The following is a 16,393-nucleotide window of genomic DNA, read 5'->3' as shown; positions in this document are numbered from 1 at the left end:
ATTAAGACCTGATGTTCATCATGGCGGGATGCCGGTGACCCTCTCGTTCTTGCCACGTGGTCACGAATGCGCTTTATCAGCAGTGGTAACTCCGTTTGTGGTTATAGTGGCGCCTTTGCGAAATAGTCGCTAGGAATTCTCAATGGTTCTACATAAACCATCTCTGCCACTGATGCGCCTATATCCGCCTTATACACAGTCCGTAAACCTAGGAGTACTAGTGGTAGCGCCTCTGTCGAACTCTCTCGGTGACACATGAGGGCGTCTTCAGTGTTCCGTGCCACCTCCCCACGATCCCGTTGCTTGCCGGGTGACAACTGGTTGCGTGGTGACACTGGAATCCACACAGTCTAGCCAGTTCATTGAACAGATTAGATTCGAATTGTCGATCTTGATCTGTTGTAGTACGTAGGGAGTATCTGAAACGTGCTAACCAATGTGCAACAAATGCCTTTGCTATTGTCTCGGTTGCTACTTCTGTCACTGGTATAGCCTCTTCCCATCTTGTGGATCTCTCTACTGCCGTGGACAAGTATTTATAACCCTCTGGGGGTGGAAGTGGACCCACATTGCCGAGGTGAACGTGACCAAACCTTGCCGGCGAACCAGGAGAATTTGCGACCTCTGCATGAACATCTCGTCCTACTTTACAACTCTGGCATCTTGGCGTTGTCATTTCAATTCGAATGGGTGTAGGTTCGCCTGACTCCAGGTCATCCTGAAGTGGAGGAGTGCTTTCGTGCTTCGGCGAGGGTAAAAGTCCATGCTGGTTTCACTCTTTCAACGGACACCATGACAGTTTTTCCATTTTGAGAAATGTCTATAGTATAAGCATTACGTCACAGTACTTGGTAGGGCGCAGATCAGAAAGTTGCGTGTCCAAATCACGTCGGGATCACCAATCATGTAGGTCAGAAATAAACCCGCATATACTTAGAGACATTTATTTAGTTGGGTTACAGACGGAAGTACAGCTCTAAACAAACAACAACAAAAAGACTTAACATCAAAGCATGAAAATCAGCTACTCTTCCAAGGAATAAACAACGTACTTCATTGTTTGGTCTCCTGTTCCCACAATTATGCCTGTTACTCCTTCACACTAAGACGGCTGGACGGATTTGGAATGGACTTAGCCTACACCCTGAACTAACACATATGCTACTTTTAAAAGTGTATTGTACAAGATATTCATTGATTTGAAGAATGTAATGTGAAATGTGGAACAATAATTACTCCTAGAAAAAAGTACACTACTGGCCATTAAAACTGCTACACCAAGAAGAAATGCAGATGATAAATGGGTATTCATTGGACAAATATATTGTACCAGAACTGACATGTGATTAAGTTTTCACGCATTTTTGGAGCATAGATCCTGAGAAATCAGTACCCAGAATAACCACCTCTGGCCGTAATAGCGGCCTTGATACGCCTGAGCATTGTGTCAGAGCTTGGATGGCGTGTGCAGGTACAGCTGCCCATGCAGCTTCAACACGATACCACAGTTCATCAAGAGTAGTGACTGGCGTATTATGACGAGTCAGTTGCTTGGCTGCCATTGACCAGACGTTTGCAAATGGTGAAATATTTGGAGAATGTGCTGGCCAGGGCAGCAGTCGAACATTTTCTATATCCAGAAAGGCCCGTACAGGACCTGCAACATGCGGTCCTGCATTACCCTGCTGAAATGTAGGGTTTCGCAGGGATCGAATGAAGGGTAGGGCCACTGGTCGTAACACATCTGAAATGTAACGTCCACTGTTCAAAGTGCCGTCAATGCGAATAAGAGGTGACCAAGACATGTAACCAATGGCACCCCATACCATCACGCTGGGTGATACTCCTGTATGGCGATGACGAATACACGCTCCAATGTGCGTTCACCGCGATGTCGACAAACACGGATGCGACCATCATGATGCTGTAAACAGAACCTGGATTCATCCAAAAAAATGACGTTTTGCCATTCGTGCACGCAGGTTCGTCGTAGAGTACACCATCGAAGGCGCTCCTGTCTGTGATGCAGTGTCAAGGGTAACCGCAGCCATGGTCTCCGAGCTGATAGTCCATGCAGCTGCAAACGTCGTCGAACTGTTCGTGCAGATGGTTGTTGTCTTGCAAACGACCCCATCTGTTGGCAGGGATCGAGACGTGGCTGTACGATCCGTTACAGCCATGCGGATAAGATGCCTGTCATCTCGACTGCTAGTGATACGAGGCCGTTGGGATCCAGCGCGGCGTTCCGTATTACCCTCCTGAACCCACCGATTCCATATTCTGCTGACAGTCATTGGATCTCGACCAACGCGAGCAGCAATGTCGCGATACGATAAACCGCAATCGCGATAGGCTACAATCCGACCTTTATCAAAGACGGAAACCTGATGGTACGCATTTCTCCTCCTTACACGAGGCATCACAACAACGTTTCACCAGGCAACGCCGGTCAACTGTTGTTTGTGTATGAGAAATCGGTTGGAAAGTTTCCTCATGTCAGCACGTTGTAGGTGTTGCCACCGGCACCAGCCTTGTGTGAATGCTCTGAAAAGCTAATCATTTGCAAATCACAGCATCTTATTCCTGTTGGCTAAATTTCGCGTTTGTAGCACGTCATCTTCGTGGTGTAGCAATTTTAATGGCCAGTAGTGTATTTACTCATTGACTTTTGAACTGGATCGCATTTGTGAAAATGTTGTTATTGTTTAATATATCCTAGAAAACACGATTCAACGTAATGAATACAATGTCTATACAATCCTCAAAGTTTTTAATACATATTTCCAGACAAGGCCGTTGCATTTTAGCTGCTGAGCGTCGAATGCATCTTATAGCTTCTGAGGCGCTTGAAGACTCGTAATGATGTCATTGAAATGCAGTACAACAGAGACATGCCAAATTTTTACATGTAGAACTTGGTAGACTTTTAGTGAGGCTGGATTTGACTATGATATACAAGCGTATCCGCTGGTAAAAGGCACGTAGCCAACGTGAGCGCAAGTGACGTTGTTGCACATACAAATATTATAAAATTTGCGCAACATCAAACTAGAAAGTACTTATTTTATTTCTTCATCGAATTAGTATGTTTGTTACTCTTTCATGCTATAGCGGCTGGACGGATTTAGATAACTTTGGAATGTAGATAGCCTGCACCCTAAATTAAGACAGAGGCTATCTTTATTTCGAAAATAAAGTCACTGTTCCCAAGAGATGATCAACGTGACTAATGTTCCCGTGAAAGTTAACTATCAAATGAATGTATTAAGTTTAGCGTAAAGATTTGTTTTTAACTGTTTTAAAAAATCGAATATGCTCGTACATAAAACCAGGACAGCAAATATGTTACCGTGGGATGAAATCATCACTAAACTCTGTGACAATTAACTGATGTGTGACGTAGATGCACCAAGATTGTGCAGTGGCACCTTGTTAGGCATCATGCAGCCGAGAAGGCATATCATGCAGGCCTCCATTATCAACACCGGAGCCGAAGAAGAGATAGTATTGATACCACGAATTCCTATTATCCAAACAAACTAACCTTTCTAGTTCAAACTCTTGCGGTTCCCTTTGAAACAGACCTCCTCAAGTCAAGGACAAATGTTAAAAGTGCAAGGTATTCATCTGGACACATCATGTTTTTTGCACCGACATCTCTACATTGACTGCTCACGTCTATCGACAGCCATAAATCCTTACACTTACGTAGAGAACAAGAAGTCCGGGAACGTTGTTTAGAGAGATGTATTACAGTAGATGTCTTACTTTCCATACACACCTAGACAATTAAGATCTCTTCCGTGCTGAGCATGTTGTAAACAGGCATGAAATTTTGGAATTCGCTACGGAGTCGCATAGAAATTTTTTCATTAAGTAAACGAGTGATTTGTGAGCGACAAGTATTCTGTCAGCTTCTCCCATCGTCTCAAAATTTGGAGGGTTTTCGATGTCACGCGGTTCAATAGGCCGCAAGATAACTTTCGTGATTGCGGATACGCGTGGACAGTGAGTTTCAGCATTAAAATGTCTTTACAAGTAACTGTTTAACGGTAGATCGCACCGCGGGGTGCATCTAGTTAAGATAATTCCTGTTGATTCTCCAAAAACAAAGGCACAACTTTTACGGCAGAAGGAATCTACTTGTATTGTATGTTAACCGGGGACCACTGGGGGCCTAGAAACGAAGTAGAGGCTTCGTCCCCGCCGCAGCCGCAGTGGTCCACAACCGCACGACGGCTACCGCAGTCCACTTCACCCCTCCGCCGCCTCACACCGAACTCAGGGTTATTGTGCGGTTCGGCCCCCGGTGGACCCCCAGGGAACGTCTCAAACGAGACGAGTGTAACCCCTATGTTTGCGTGGTAGAGTAATGGTGGTGTACGCGTACGTGGAGAACTTGTTTGCGCAGCAATCGCCGACATAGTGTAGCTGAGGCGGAATGATGGGAACCAGCCCGCATACGCCGTGGCAGATGGCAACCGCCTAAAAACCATCCACAGACTGGCCGACTCACTGAACCTCGACCCAAGTCCGCCTGGCGGATTTGTGCCGGGGATCAGGCGCTCCTTGCCGCCCGGAAAGCCGTGCGTTAGACCGCACGGCCAACCAGGCAGGCAGCAATCTACTTAATCTTCTCTAGTGCTTTCACATACTAATTTGTCTGCTGTTTCATTTTTGGAGTAAACTGATGATTCCACAGTAATATTAGGTACACAAAATACAGCTCTAGACGAAAAAAGTGAAGCGCACAGAAGACATGATCGGATGTCAATGTAACTTCACACATACGCACACACAGTAAATGATTAAAGAGTCCCAATTCTCTGCGGCAAATAGAACGGCCGTCAGAGTGCATTGGTGTTATCCGTGTTTAGTGTTGTTACCTGACTTGTTAGGGTATATAAAGGCCGTGAAGAGAATCAGATGCTGAGTGACCACTGTGAAGGATATGGAGATGCCACGTAAACATGCGAGACAGCATCATTAGCGTGTGACAGAGTTTGAAAGGGGTCTAACTGTGTCTCCATTTGGGCGACTGGTCATATCGTGCAATACCCAGTTTTGTGCGACATTCGGATATACAGAGGACTGATGTTGGCTTTTATGGGAGCGTGGGGGCAGGCATACTCATCCATCGTCAAGTTCCGGTCGACTACGTAATCACCACCACAAGGCAAGATCGTCGTACACCAAGCAAATCGTAACGCCTTCAGATTTTCACACGCCACCCAAAATCAAGTAATGGGCTCCCTGCAACATTCTGTGTCATCCCAAACCATTGGTCCGAGAATAGCAGCCACTGGACCAGGGAATGACTATCCCACACGGAGGTTGCCATCAACACCACAACAAAAATGGCTTCATTTCGAGTAGTGCCGTGCCCGGGGAGCGTGGACTGCTGGTGAATGTACTCGCATTATGTTCAGTAATGAAACACGGTTCTGGACTACCCAGATGACCACTGTCAGTGAGTATGGGAACGACGAGGGGAAAGGTCCCATGCTTCCTATGTTCCTGGCGTCAACCTGTGGGTAGCCATCAGATATGACTTCAGGTCACGGGTTATAGTTACAGAGGAAAGTGTGATGGCACTACGGTACGTCACGGACACCGTACACTATCATGCATTACCTCTCATGTGGCAGTATCGTAGTGGCATTTTCCTCACGTGGCAAGTTTCTCACTAAACTGTCAGTGTGATGTAGAAGTATTCCTGAGGCCAGTAAGCACCCCACATATGTCCCCAATAGAATATGGGTGGGAACAGCTTGGACGTCAACTCCGTTCCAGTGCCAGTATCCAGTACATCAAGGACCAGTTACAGCAGTTGTGAGCCAGCTTGCCTCAGGAGATGATACAATGGCTTTGTGACACCCTTCCAAACCGAATCAGCACTTATATCCCTTATATCCAGGCCAGAGGAAGCGCAACGCCGTACTGGTAATTGTACTCGTACTACCAAGTTCTTTGTAAATTTGGCTCGATATTGCAATCGCTGAATTAACATCACACACCCTCTCTACCCGTGATGTTGCATTTTGTTTCCTCCTCCAGTTATGCACGCTTCACTTTTTTTGTCAGACAGTGTACGTTGCTTACTTTTTAGAATGGTCCACACATTTGTTCCTGAATCTGCCTCACATCTCCACTAACCAAAAGCGGCATCAATCTTGCACGAAGCTTTATCGTAGTTAATTCCTCCTGCACTGCACTCTCTTCTTGTGCCATGCCTGTTGTGTCAGCTCCTTCATATGCCTTTATCGGGTATCATTCAGTACTATGTTGAGCATTTTACGGTGTTTTCTACTGTGGTTGCAATATGCGGATGTTCTTCATGTGCTTCAAATTGTGTGCTTCCGTGAAACAGTTTTTTAACAAGATTGCTGCGCAAGTAGAAAGTTTTTGGAACTAAAACATCACAGTGTTTGTCACCTGAGCTATAAACTGTACTCGAGAATACCTGTTTCTGACCGTTCAGAATAGGCCCCTTCTCTGAATTTAATATCCGGTTGGCGATGAAGTCATTAGAGCCGGAGGACAAGTTCAGATTGGGAAGGCTGAGGATGGAAATCGGTCTTGTCCTTTCTAAGGAATTATCCTAGCATTTCCCTTAAGCGATTCAGAGAAATCACGGAAATCTTAAATCTGGATGGGTGGGCGGGGAGCTGAACCGATGACTCCTACAATACAGTGTCTGACGTTTGCGCCTCTTCGGTCGGTGAACGCCTGATGAACGGACGCGTTGTGTGTAGCAACATTCGACACAAATAAGTCTTTGGCAGCTTTTCTCCGTTTCTGTAGACTAATTTCTGAAGGGAAACCTGAGCGTGTTCGTCAGCAGTTTTTATCGTATCTTCTTCAAGTACATTCCCAGATTTTGCACATGTTCCTATCGTTCTTTGGTTTTTATTAACGAGCATTAGCTATATGTACACACTATGCTTAACCGAGTGGTTACGTGCCTGCCTCCCAAGCAGCGGGCCGGGTTCGATTGGAAATTGGAGATTTTCTCCGCTCTTGGACTGGGTGTTGTGTTGTCCTCATCATCATTTCATGTTCATCTCCGGCGCGCAATTCGCCCAATGTTGCGTCGACTGAAATAAGACTTGCCCCGCATGGGGCCTCCCGGCCAAAAATGCCACACGCTCATTTCATTTCATTTTAGCTCGTATGTACACCTATTGCACAAGTCACATAGCGCATGGCTAAGGGTACTATATCAGTATTCGTCACTCCTTCGTTATTCCACTAGCGAATCGAGTAAGGGAAACTAGAATACCTATTTGTCGTCGCAATACCGTAATCTCAAAGATCTGCAAAGATCTGGCTCTCAAAGTTCCCATGCGATATGTACGCTGGAGGCAGCAGAGTTGTTGCAGAGTATACCAAGGATAGCAGCTCGCTAAATCGGGTAACTATGGATAGTAACCTCAGACTGAGTCTGAGTCGTCTGGCCACGAAGAACTGTTGCAGGACGAATTGATTCACGGATCCAGTTATATGGCTCCTTCCGTGTATTGCGATTTTACGACTATGACGAGTGGGGCCTGAAGATGGCATCAATATAATGCCGAAAGTGGTAACACATAGAAGTTCATAAAATGAAATAAATTTCTACAATACATACGGCTGTTGGTAAATTATTGCATCAAGAAGTTCATGCCAGCCGTCGTCCCACGATCCATAATAGATCAACGAAGATATATTTTCGAGGTGCTTCGGCATGTTAAAAGCTAATCGAAACCATCATGGATCTGCTTGCAGCTATCGAAGTAACTGTCAGTGATGATGTGCAGCACGTTAATAGGTACCATGTAAACAGAGATTTATGAAGTGAACATCATAAAGTAGCATAAGAAAAGATCAGCTATTATCTGAAGGATCGCTTCTACAGGGTAATCAGAAACACTCTTAGAAGCTTGTAAATATGTTGCAGGATAGGTTGTGCTGAGAAATAATTGTTAAGAACAAAATTCGATACGCCGCGCCGTTCTCCAGTTAATCAGCACAGAAGTTAGCCAATTAGGAGGTTGAGTGCGCAAAATTTAAGCGGCCCGCAAGAGGCGGTATAGCCAAACGAGTCCTTCGTTTTGTTTCCTACAACCGAACAGGAGAGTGATAGAAAAATTGAACGTAAGACGGTAGTAAGGATCGAATCAGAACCAAAGGCAGAGCAGTCTAGCGCGCTGTCATCTAGAAGAACTGACACTGATTGTATCTAGCGGGCCGCTTAAATTTGCGCGCGCAACGGCCTAATTGGCTAACATCAATGGTAATTAACTCGGAAACGGCGCAACGTATCGAACGTTTTCCTTAACAATTATTTCTCAGCATGACCTGCCCTGCAACAACATTACAAGCTTTTCAGCCTGTTTATTGATCACCCTGTATATCTTAAACAAGATCCATTAGACGTGTGGAATCATATCATCGGTATACCCCTCCAAAGCTACAAAAAACTGCACTTCAGTATTTTCGCTGTGTAGCTACACAAGTATCTTCTGGTAGACTGTACTCAAAGGGAGTATATGTTCTCTGTCAACATGGTGATTGTATAAGAGAGGAACTTCTATTTAAAATATTAATTTACAGTCTGTAGACGAGATGCTGTGTGATATGTAATGTTAATTATCTATTTATTTATTAATAAATATGATATTATATTTACACTGAAGAGCCAAAGAAACTGGTACACCTGCCTAATATCGTGTAAGACCCCCGTGAGCAAGCAGAACTGCCGCAACGCGACGTGGAATGAACTCGACTAATGTCTGAAGTAGTGCCGGAGGGAATCCTGGAGGGCTGTCCACAAATCGTAAGAATACGACGGGTTGGAGATCTCTTCCGAATAGCACGTTGCAAGGCATCCCAGATATGCTCAATAATGTTCATGTCTGCGGAGTTTGGTGGCCAGCGGAAGTGATTAAACTCAGAAGAGTGTTCCTGGAGCCACTCTGTAGGAATTCTGGACGTGTGGGATGTCGCATTGTCCTGCTGAAATTGCCCAAGTCCGTCGAAATATACAATGGACATGAATGAATGCAGGTGATCAGACAGGATGCTTACGTACGTGTCACCTGTCAGAGTCAAATCTAGATGTATCAGTGGTCCCATATCGCTCCAACCGCACACGCCCCACACCATTACAGAGCCTCCACCAGCTTGAACAGTCCCCTGCTGATAAGCAGGACCTATGGATTCATGAGGATGTCTCCATACCCGTACACGTCCATCCGTTCAATACCATTTGAAACGAGACTCGTCCGACCAGCCATCATGTTTCCAGCCATCAACAGTTCATTGTCGGTGGTTTTGACGGGCCCAAGCGAGTGCAGTCATCACGGATACACGAGTTGGACTTCGGCTCCGAAAGCCCATATCTCTGATGTTTCATTGAATGGTTCGCATGCTGACATTTGTTGATGGTCCATCACTGAAATCTGCAGCAATTTGCGGAAGGGTTGTACTTCTGTCACGTTGAACGATTCTCTTCAGTCGTCGTTGGTCCCCTTCTTTCAGGATCTTTCTCCAGCCGCAGCGATGTAGGAGATTCGATGTTTTACCGGGTTCCTGATATTCATTGTACACTCGTGAAATAGTCTTATGGTAAAATCCCCACCTCACCACTAACTCCACGATGCTGTGTCCCATCCCTCGTGCGGCGACTGTAACACCACGTTCAAACTCATTTAAATCTTAATAATCTGCTATTGTAGCAGCAGTGACCGATCTAACAACTGCGCCAGACACTTGTTGTCTTGTATAGGCGTTGCCGACCGCAGCGCCGTATTCCGCCTGTTTACATACATCTCTATTTGAATACGCATGCCTATACCAGTTTCTTTGGCGCTTCAGTGTATTTGTATGTTGCTTTGTGTATCATTCTAGAAATTCATCACTTAATGTCGATGTTAAAATCTTTGATATTCTGGGGTCGATTATTATCAGACGTCGATGTTCAGAGATGGATGATGAGATAGAAATCAACATTGATGATTTGCATCATCGCCCATTCCTAACTGAGATAACGTCTTTTACTCTGAATGCATCAAATAACACAAAAACTGTGGCTTCTGAAAGAGAAGGACCTTTATATGACAACTTCAGTTCGCCACTATAGTGACGGCACTCAGCTTCCGTTTGAAATCGTAAAAAAATGGCCGGAATGGAAAGGTTTCACTTTCATTACTTTGACTGACATCAACGGAATGCACTGTGGAAAAGTAAAATGGAGACTTTTCTACCATTTCTCAGGAACAGAAGACTGGAACTGCAGTTTAATGTCTTTATGACGCCGAGGTTATTACAAACGAACCACTTCTGATCGCCGCATGTTGTTCGAACTTGGTACAGAAAATTAATTTAGATATTAAGCTCACAACCCAGAACATCAGTCACCCATTAAAGAGCAGAGTGGTCGCTTTGGTGCGCTGATGACGGTATAAAATTGGAATCAGGAGATAGTGTGACGCTTATATTCACCTTGTCAGTATTCCTGGCCCTCTTCATTAGGTCGCAGTCTCTCCGTGCATTTCTAAATCTCCGTACATCTAATATCATTAAATAATTCCTCCAGAAATACTATGATGACTATCTCGAGCGAGAACATCGATTGTTAAGGGGCCACGAATTATAATTTATTCATACATTCAGTAACAATTAACACTTTTGATAACGTTCAGCATTTCAATTTACATGCCACAATTTGCTACCGATCGGTTGCATACTGGAACTTAAGCACTGACCCATCGCTTCACGCACTCGCTATCAAAGCATTAATACGGCTACCGAGCAGTGCCGACGAATGCACTATCCAAGCTCGGTTCACTCCACCCTAGCCGAGAGACCAGCTGCATGTAACTCGCACCACAACAATAACGGGTCTCCAGCATATTGTCAACAAGCAAAGACTAACTTATACTGGTAGCCACGGCTACAACACTCTCGATGGAGAACTTCGGCGATAAATATAAAAATCATTAATATACGGCAAGTACATTGCCATGTGAGGATACTGTCCCTGAGAAAAGTCATGGCAGTGAAATTGTATGTATATGCCAGTCGGCTGTATGGAATTAGCGCAGTAACATGGATGAACGTGGAGACGTGACAAAGTGGTAGAAATGTGCGCTCGTGCTTGGACGTTCCCTTGAGTATACCGTGAACAAAGTTGTGTGTTTTGTCGGTATATCAACGCGGACTGTCCAACGCGCCTCAAGACTTAGTCTACCGCCTTCAGTCATGTGACGGCTTACGAACAGTGGTCATAAAGAGACAGGGAGCGGTGACGAGCTTCATGCTGTCACGTCTTCGTATGAAGCATTTCTATAACGATTGTAATTCACGATATCCAGTGTGTTATGGCGCTACACGATAAGTTCGTTTATTTGGATAAGAGCGTAGGGGGCCTGAAGATGGCAAGATGAATTACTGAAACTGGTTGCTTTGAGAATAAAATAAAATATCTTAAAGTATACGGCTGTTGGTGAAGTTTATTGACATTGAAAAGTTTCGTGCCTTGTCAAAGGCAATCTCTTTCAAATCAGACAGGAGTAAATGCTGCCGGCGAGTGCAGGTCCATCTAAACCAGTTTCCGATCGAACATTGCGAGCGATTCTAGGCGCTTCAGTCCGGAACCGCGCTGCTGCTACGGTCGCAGGTTCGAATCCTGCCTCAGGCATGGATGTGTATGATGTCCTTAGGTTAGTTAGGTTTAAGTAGTTCTAAGTCTAGGGGACTGATGACCTCAGATGTTAAGTCCCATAGTGCTCAGAGCCATTTGAACCCAGGATGGACATCAGGGTGTTTCATAATTAATGTTAGACACTTCCAGAGGTTGTAAAGAGGACTTAGTACATCAAGTTTTACAAAGGAGCTCATGTCCGAGAACGTAATCCAACGACGCTACATAACGTCAAAGTTATGGGTGCCGGCGCCAGTAAATGTATGTATGTACAGGGTGTTCACGTGATAATGTTACTAACTTTCTGGAATGATAGAGAAGGATAAATGCATCAATTTGAGGTAAGCGTCCCTGTATCGGAAACGAACGAGTCGAAAGCTATAAGCGGAAACGGTCCAGGTACCTCTGCCACTGGAATACATATACTGGTACTGTTGCTGCTAATATTGTAGGGTAGGCAACTGTCAGAGGAGGTGGTGTGGACCAAAGCAAGGAAAAAATGTCTAGTAAACATGCGCTCTAAAGTGCATATGAGCACTTGTTCAATAGAGGAGATGTGTTTCATAGTAGCAAAGATGAATAATGCTCATAGTTCCTCTGGTTGTCCGCAGACGAATGTGGTTCCAGCACGATGGAGCCCCGGCTCACGCCAGTCGAAACGTCAGGAATCACATGGACACTGTCTACGGCCAGCAATGAATAGGACGGGGCGGCCACCGCCTCCTCGCGGTCTCCCGGTTTAACCTGCGTGGATTTTTTCTTGTGGGGTCATATGGAAAGCTATGTGTACGAGAGCCCGTCACATCTGAAGAAGATCTAGTTTCCCGCATGTCTGTTGCTGCTGGACATGTGATCGACATGCCTGACGCCTTTTCTAATGTACACCGATCCATGCACCGTCGCTTTAACCGTGTATCACAGTTGGTGGCCGCTCTTTCGAGCAGCTCTTGTAAACTATTAATAAATTCTGATGTCATTTGTCTTTATATGCCTTTTCAGTTCCCTGTGAGTCACACTGCTGTACCAGCTAGCGCTGTAATGCGTCATTACCACACACGCGTTTATACGAAATTTGCTTATTTTGGTCCCCTCTACCAGCCTTTACATTTGTGACATATAGTTTAGGACCACCCTATATATATAAATTTTTGAGATTTTGTATAACCAAGTTTCCCTATTATTAAATTTATAAAAATTATATATTACACGTATTAAAAATACGTATATAAAAACACACACGTATTCCAATGCAATGTTGTGTCAAGACTCCAAAGCATTCGCACAAAAAGTTTGAGAGATTTGCTATTAGGAACATTTATAGTTTCTGTGTAAGTACAAACGTAGATGCTCGTTTCTTCAAAACTTCACATCTCCGGAAGTTCTTCACGGATTGCTTTGAAATTTTGATACAACATTGCATTCGAATATTCATGTGTTTTCACATATCTATTGGACTGCCATCTGGTATATATGTAATATATGCGTACTAAAAGGGAAACGTTAGAAAAATGTAAATATTGGTTTGCTTAAAATCGTTAATCCCCGAAAGCTCTTGACCGATCGCTTCTTATTTTAGATGCAACGTTGAATTCTAATGCTGGCGTGTTCTCGTTAGGTACCTAGTTCCTCAGCATATGTACGTTTTCAGCACATGTAATATATACAGGGTGAGTCACCTAACGTTACCGCTGGATATATTTTGTAAACCACATCAAATACTGACGAATCGATTCCACAGACCGAACGTGAGGAGAGGGGCTAGTGTAATTGGTTAATACAAACCATAAAAAAATGCACGGAAGTGTGTTTTTAACACAAACCTACGCTTTTTTAAATGGAACCCCGTTAGTTTTGTTAGCACATCTGAACATATAAACAAATGCGTAACCAGTGCTGTTTGTTGCATTGTAAAATGTGAATTACATCCGGAGATATTGTAACCAAAAGTTGACGCTTGAGTACCACTCCTCCGCTGTTCGATCGTGTGTATCGGAGAGCACCGAATTACGTACGGATCCAAAGGGAACGGTGATGGACCTTAGGTACAGAAGAGACTGGAACATCACATTACGTCCACATGCTAACACCTTTTTATTGCTCTTTTTCACTGACGCACATGTACATTACCATGAGGGGTGAGGTAAACGTACACACGTGGTTTCCATTTTCAATTACGAAGTGGACTAGAGTGTGTCCCACTGGAAACGCGTCTACGTATGTGGTATCAGCATGATGGTGCACCTGCACATTCCGCAATTAACACTAGGCTGACCCTTGACAGGATGTTCGACGGGCGTTTCATAGGACGTGGAGGACGCATAAATTGGCCAGCCCGTTCTCCTGATCTCACACCTCTGGACTTCTTTCTGTACGGTACGTTAAAGGAGAATGTGTACCGTGATGTGCCTACAACCCCAGAGGATATGAAACAACGTATTGCGGCAGCCTGCGGCGACATTACACCAGATGTACTGCAGCGTGTACGACATTCATTACGCCAGAGATTGCAATTGTGTGCAGCAAATGATGGCCACCACATTGAACATCTATTGGCCTGACATGTCGGGACACACTCTATTCCACTCCGTTATTGAAAACGGAAACCACGTGTGGACGTGTACCTCACCCCTCATGGTAATGTACATGTGCGTCAGTGAAAAAGAGCAATAAAAAGGTGTTAGCATGTGGACGTAATGTGCTGTTCCAGTCTCTTCTGTACCTAAGGTCCATCACCGTTTCCTTTGGATCCATACGTAATTCGGTGCTCTCCGATACACACGATCGAACAGCGGAGGAGTGGTACTCAAGCGTCAACTTTAGGTTGCAATATCTCCGGATGTAATTCACATTTTACAATGCAACAAACGGCACTGATTACGTATTTGTTTATATGTTCAGATGTGCTAACAAAACTAACGGAGTTCTATTTAAAAAAAACGTAGGTTTGTGTTAAAAAACATACTTTCGTGCATTTTTTATGGTTTTTATTAACCAATTACACTAGCCCCTCTCCTCACTTTCGGTCTGTGGAATCGATTCGTCAGTATTTGATGTGGTTTACGAAATATATCCAGCGGTAATGTTAGGTGACTCACCCTGTATATGCCATATATAAAAACATAAATGGAAAACTTTTGTTACCAAAAATCTCAAAATGTACTTCTCCGATTTATTTAAAATTTTTATATATCACTGTAATAAACGTAGGAAGTGTAGCCACTTCCTAGACATATTAGAAACGTATGCTTTTTCTTTTCTTTCTTTTCCACTTCAGCGGTCTGAGCCACAGCTAAGCGTTGTGTGATACAGCTAGCTAGCCTATAATTACGTGAAGCCTCTAGAGTATACTGGTCTGTTCCTTTAGAGAAATGCTCGATTTATCTAGCAGGTAAGTGATTCTTTACTCATACATGGAGTAACCTCGACGTACGTGCCGCCCACAGGCATGGAGGTGTGCGACGAGGAGACTAAGGGCCGCGTGATGATGATGCAGTGCCTGGCGTGGACGCTGGGAATGCTGGTGATGCCCATGGTGGCGTGGCTCTGCCGCGACTGGGTGCCCTTCATGCTGGCCACCTCCGTACCACTCGGGCTCGCCGTCTTCCTGCACAGGTGAGCCGTCGCCGACAGTGCGTCTCAATGCAGCACTAATGTACGAGACACGTTCGAGAAACGACAGAAAGTTGCCTCATGCCTATCTGTTCGTGCAACTTTCGTGACTTATTGCATAGGTCAACAATTATTTTTGCAAGTTATCACCATTTAGAACTATCATCTTCCTAACTCAAAAAAGAATGCAAGAGCAATGCAGCATACTCGATAAACAGATTCCTGCTAGCCCCTCTTTCAAAAGTCATCAATCTACCCACTCCTCTGTATCTGACAAATTTGTAAATATGTAAGAAAGAATTTAAAAAAACACAAATAAAACATAAATATCCTCGAATACGACACCAGGCAAAAAGTAAAGTACCACATCAATTCTGTAACGGTACCAAGTGCCACTACAGATTGTGCGATGCAAATTTAACCCTATGCTTACCAGAAAATCTGCGCAGTGTTGTTTACCAGTCGCGCTCAGGTCCGTGTTGTTTAAATTGCCATAAAATGACACTATTTGACTACTTATGATGTGAACGACTTCTGAAGTGTAAATAATTTTTAAATAATTTTATTTAATCAAATTTTATATTTAAAAAAACACAATTCTTGTGCTTTCACTTGTGGCTTTTATTCTTACTGCAAATTTGCGTAAGGTCTACAGACAACAGCAGAATGTCCCAAGCACACAGGTTTGGTGCGCTTATAACATGTAATTTTACTTTTCTGTCTTTCTTCTCTAAACAATACGCACATCTTCTTTTCTTAGCTGGTGGTTTCACTGACGTTCCTGAATCCGTGCTACTAATGAATTCATTGACTTCTTTACCCCCAGCTAGTTGCTTTTCCAAATTGATGATGTAAGTCCGACATCTCATTTTTTTAATAATCCAGATTATATATGCATTCATTACACTTACACCAATCATGCTGAAGAAAATCACCAATAGCCAGGGTCTTGTTTTCCCTTCACACTAGCATCCTATCTTTTGGTCCATGGTGTCAACATCACCCTTTGTGGCATTGTATGTCATTATAACTCCAGGCTTCTTTACTTTTGATGATGACACCGTTGGTTGGTCATGAAGAGAGCTAAGGACTGCAACA

At 44.1% G+C, this 16,393-nt stretch overlaps 1 protein-coding gene across 1 annotated transcript in view; it reads left to right on the top strand.

Annotated features, from left to right (window-relative positions):
- Positions 1 to 16,393, top strand: part of LOC126188547 (solute carrier family 22 member 7-like) — a 172,560-nt gene that overhangs the window by 45,864 nt on the left and 110,303 nt on the right. Inside the window, exon 5 of the mRNA XM_049930150.1 lies at positions 15,130 to 15,298. Coding sequence (XP_049786107.1) covers positions 15,130 to 15,298 — 169 coding nt within the window. The remainder of the gene's footprint in view (positions 1 to 15,129; positions 15,299 to 16,393) is intronic.

The sequence above is a fragment of the Schistocerca cancellata genome, chromosome 1, assembly GCF_023864275.1.
Source record: "Schistocerca cancellata isolate TAMUIC-IGC-003103 chromosome 1, iqSchCanc2.1, whole genome shotgun sequence".
NCBI classification, from domain to species: domain Eukaryota; kingdom Metazoa; phylum Arthropoda; class Insecta; order Orthoptera; family Acrididae; genus Schistocerca; species Schistocerca cancellata.
This window is presented reverse-complemented; position numbering and strand designations above follow the sequence as displayed.